The sequence below is a fragment of the Pseudoliparis swirei genome, unplaced genomic scaffold (assembly GCF_029220125.1).
Source record: "Pseudoliparis swirei isolate HS2019 ecotype Mariana Trench unplaced genomic scaffold, NWPU_hadal_v1 hadal_186, whole genome shotgun sequence".
Taxonomy (NCBI): Eukaryota; Metazoa; Chordata; class Actinopteri; order Perciformes; family Liparidae; genus Pseudoliparis; species Pseudoliparis swirei.
Genome location: NW_026613422.1, coordinates 1 through 4049, shown reverse-complemented (window position 1 = coordinate 4049; position 4049 = coordinate 1). Strand labels below are relative to the sequence as shown.

Below are 4049 nucleotides of genomic sequence, written 5' to 3'. Positions count from 1 at the left end.
CCCCCCCCCCCCCCCCCCCGTTGTCACCTTTTTCACCCCTCATGAGTTTGCAGGTATGTGTAATGGTTTCATACAAGTTATACACAATAAATGTGACATTAAAGTCAAGACAGAGGGCGAGAATAAACACAAGTACCCGTCTGGCCTTGAGAGGTGAGGGTCTCCAGCTCAATGGCTCCTCCCTGCTGGCTCAGGACCTGCTGCTGCAGGTGCTTAGAGAGGGCGGATGTGGAGGTCACCCTCTCTAGACGCACCCTGGGGACACAGACACCGGGGTGAGGGGCAGGGTGCACCGCCAGGCTACGTGATGTGTGGGGGTTATGCTGCGTTAATGTGGGCGATGCAGCTAAGAATAAGGATAAGGATGTTTATCGTCATTGGAAAAACATACAAAGAAATGAAGTCGGCGACTCATCAGTCAGTACAGCAGCAACAGATACACATCAAGACAGGACATTTCTAATTTAAAACAAGACATTTGAAATTAAATAAGAATAACTAACACTTAAAACAGGCATCAAGGGCTTAAAACTCAGTTTCAATCGTCCTAAATCTGAACTACTGTCGATCCTGTTGGGAGATTCACAGCCAGGCATCATCTCCTCTAGGATCACGCGTTTTACATGACCTCACAAACAAATACATGGTTTATTTAGAATAATACATTATTTTTATTTTCTATTTTTTAAATATATATATATTATTTATTTCCACATGTAGTAAGGAGTTTGCTCCACGGACCACGGACAAGGTGACACGCCTCGCGCACAGGATTACAGGTGGTTCAGTTCATCACGTGACCCCGTTACCTGGAGACTTTCAGCCTTCCAGCTCCTCCAGACCTTCAAAGGAAGAACGCGGCTGTCCTCCGGTTGTCGTAACTATGACAACCCGAGACGCGCTCCAGGTAACACGGTCGCTCGACAGCAGCGAGCATCAGCATGAAGAGCGACGCACCGGAGGGTTCTTACCGGATCCGCAGGTTCTTGACGGCATCCCGGGACCGGTACACGGCCTCCCCGGTGTCCGTGTTCCAGCCGTCCGCCATGAAGCTGACGTCCAGCCCGTAAACACGAGACACGCGACGGGTTCGAGCGGAGCGGGTCGCTCAGAGAGAATGTTTCTCTAAGCACGCAAATACGTTTCTTCTTGTCTTGGATGTGTACTGTTCGTGCTATTATTAGCTCACTGCTTGGAGAGTTTGTACATTTAAACGACAAGAACAACGGTTAAGAAATATTCTTCTTCTTCTTCTTCGTTGTTTTCGTCGTCTTCTTCTTCTTCTTTAACTTAATGGCGGGCCTAGATGAAACATTTACGGTTCATGCCGCCACCTACTGCATGCTGCCGGTACTGCACCTTTATCAAAATGGCTTCGTAATTCATTTAANCCTAGATGAAACATTTACGGTTCATGCCGCCACCTACTGCATGCTGCCGGTACTGCACCTTTATCAAAATGGCTTCGTAACATGTTTTATTTCATTTAAATGACTAATAATATAAAGCATACTTAAAACACTCGTGATTAATGATGTTCCATAACTTAAGTTGAGGGAACAAAGAACATGCTAATTTCAAAAGGCAATTCAAAGAACACAACTCTCACCCTGAGTCTCAACTCCCTGGGTCGTGCACACCTTTCCCAGTATCTAAAGAAATAAACACAATAATTACCACCATAATGGTGTTGTCTTGTGTATTTAACTTTTGGCCTGTACATTTTGAGTCATAGGGTACATATTAATATATTCTAAGTCACATAAAATTGCTTAATTGACTGAAAAAAAAGTAAGGATTAAATATGGATTATAAAAACACATGGAATCAGAGGAATTAAAGCCGGAGAAACTATATTACACAGATGTATTCAACAAACATGTAAGTGTTATAATAAAGCTGGTTTTGACAAAATCGAGTAAATGGCTTATTCAAAATTACCTCTCATTTTGTGAGAGGTATACATAAGGGAGTCAAAATAAATACACACAATTGTACATAATACATATTTGAAGTGATAGATTGCAACAAAGCACTGTCCCAATCGTTTTTTAAAAATAATTCTTTATTAGAATTGGATATGTATAACTTCACAAATTGTCAATGTGAAAAGCCAATGTACATTTAAATACATGTAAACTAACATGCCAGCAGGGCCACTGCAGGGAATAAAAAAGGACAGAAAAAGAGCATCAAATCAAATAAAAAAGGGACATTAAAGCACAAACTATTATTGAATAATTACAAACATATATCATCGACAATGCATGCCATTCGTATTTACACCATTTATCTCACACACTCAACCATTTACAGGTGACTAGTAAGGTTTGTATCTTCAACCTGTGATTGGTCCCACGTGAATCACGTGACCACCAACTTCCGGTGACTCGCCTCCGAGCGGAGGAACATCCGGTCTCCGGTCGGCCCCTCGGAACCAATCAGGCCGCCTGGCGGGTTCCGGCTTGTTGTCGTGCGGGTCCGCGTCTCTTTCCGCGGCGCTACGCCGTCACTACGGGACGCGGGATGTCGTCGTTTGTCACCGAGGTGCTCGCCAGCTCCGGCAAACTGGACAAGGAGGACTTGTCCAGTAAAATTAGCAAAATGTCGCGCAAGGTGGAAGATACGAAGGTAATCTAGCGGCTAGCATAGCGTTAGCTGCGTCGAGCTAACGGAAAGTTTTGAACCCGCGTCATCAGTTGAACTTCTCCGCGTCGCCGCTGCCGCCTTTATCGTGTCACGATATTTAGTTTACCTACTTGTAACCTGAGTTAATATAAACAGTTAACCTACTTGTGACCTTAGTTCATTAAGTTAGCTTACCTACTTGTAATTATTTAATTTAAGTTAGTTAACCTTCTTGTGACCTTAGTTAATTTAAGTAAGTTAACTAACCTTAGTTCATTTAAGTTAGCTTACCTACTTGTAATGATTTAATTTAAGTTAGTTAACTTGTAACCTTAGTTCATTAGTTAGTTTACCTATACCTACAGTGTGGTATCAATACTTTTGCATAACTCATACTTTAGGAGTTCTCCCTCCAGTGTTTTGTCAACATGACTTTTTTTAGGGTCTTTATACATTTTCTTATAATGATGTGTTGTAGTGACACTGTTTAATAACCTGAGTCATAGTATTGAGCATGAAAGCATTCATTCATAATAAAGACGCTGTGAGTTCTCTTGTTACTCTTCAGGCTTCTGTGTGTTCAGACGTCAGTTCTCACACTTATGTTGACATCACATGTCGTACAGCAGGTGAGTCCTGAGACACTCAGGAAAAGGCCTCGCACCACCATCCGTTACCTCGTTGCTTCATGTTTCTTTACAGGAAGAAGTCTGTGACATGATGAACAAGCGGTACAGTGAGTTCCTCCCGAGCCTCCAGGGGTCCGAGGAGCTGATGGTTCAGGTGGAGGAGGTCTCCAGAGAGATGGACGGCCTGAAGAGCTGCATCGAGACCGAGGTACGCCGGACACTGCTCCCAAGTCAGACCGAATGAGCCGAGCCCAGAGCTACTCGAGGTGGCCTTCAACGTGTGCGTGTGCGTGTGCGTGTGCGTGTGCGCGTGTGTGTGTGCGCATACATACATACATACAGGTGCAGCAGAACGTGCACGTGGCTGTGGCCGAGTATGCAAAGCTGAAGCAGCAGCTGGAGAAAAACACGATCGTCATAGCAATGCTTGGACATCTCAAAGAGGTAAAACACTGTTCAGTGAAGTAAGATTTAATGTGAGTTTGATCTAGAGATTTATTTCTCTCGCTTGTGGCTGTTTATGTTGTTTTCTATTGATTTATTTCCCGGCTTTGTGTGAGCCAATCATTACACGCCGAGCTTTTACACGAGCGGAGACGCGGTGGCGCCCGAGCCTCCGTTGACCTGGTGTTTCTGTGGTCCAGTTCCACAGCGCGATGGAGGAGTTCAACAAGGCGCTGACAGAAAAGAAGTACGTTGATGCGGCCAACCAGTTGGAACGGGTAAGAGACCTCGCGTCGACTCGGCGCTCCCCTCTGACTCATCCTTCGGTGTGTCTGGTCAGCTGCCACG

At 44.5% G+C, this 4049-nt stretch overlaps 2 protein-coding genes across 3 annotated transcripts in view; one reads left to right on the top strand and one right to left on the bottom strand.

Moving 5' to 3' along the window:
- Nucleotides 1-1258, bottom strand: part of mks1 (MKS transition zone complex subunit 1) — a 7604-nt gene extending 6346 nt beyond the window's left edge. Inside the window, exons 1-2 of one of the 2 annotated variants that reach the window (XM_056411264.1) lie at nt 972-1258; nt 137-346 (exon numbers count right to left, since the gene is read on the bottom strand). In XM_056411264.1, the coding sequence (XP_056267239.1) occupies nt 137-346; nt 972-996 (235 nt within the window). In that variant the 5' untranslated portion in view covers nt 997-1258. The remainder of the gene's footprint in view (nt 1-136; nt 347-971) is intronic. The other variant, XM_056411265.1, reaches the window with a different exon arrangement.
- Nucleotides 1259-2432: 1174 nt separating this feature from the next.
- zw10 (zw10 kinetochore protein) lies at nt 2433-4043 on the top strand (the record flags this gene model as incomplete). The annotated part of the gene is made up of 4 exons (XM_056411263.1): nt 2433-2631; nt 3331-3465; nt 3600-3701; nt 3902-4043. Coding segments are annotated over exons 1-4 (484 nt in total), but the record flags the coding sequence as incomplete, so codon positions are not given.
- Nucleotides 4044-4049: the final 6 nt, after the last annotated feature.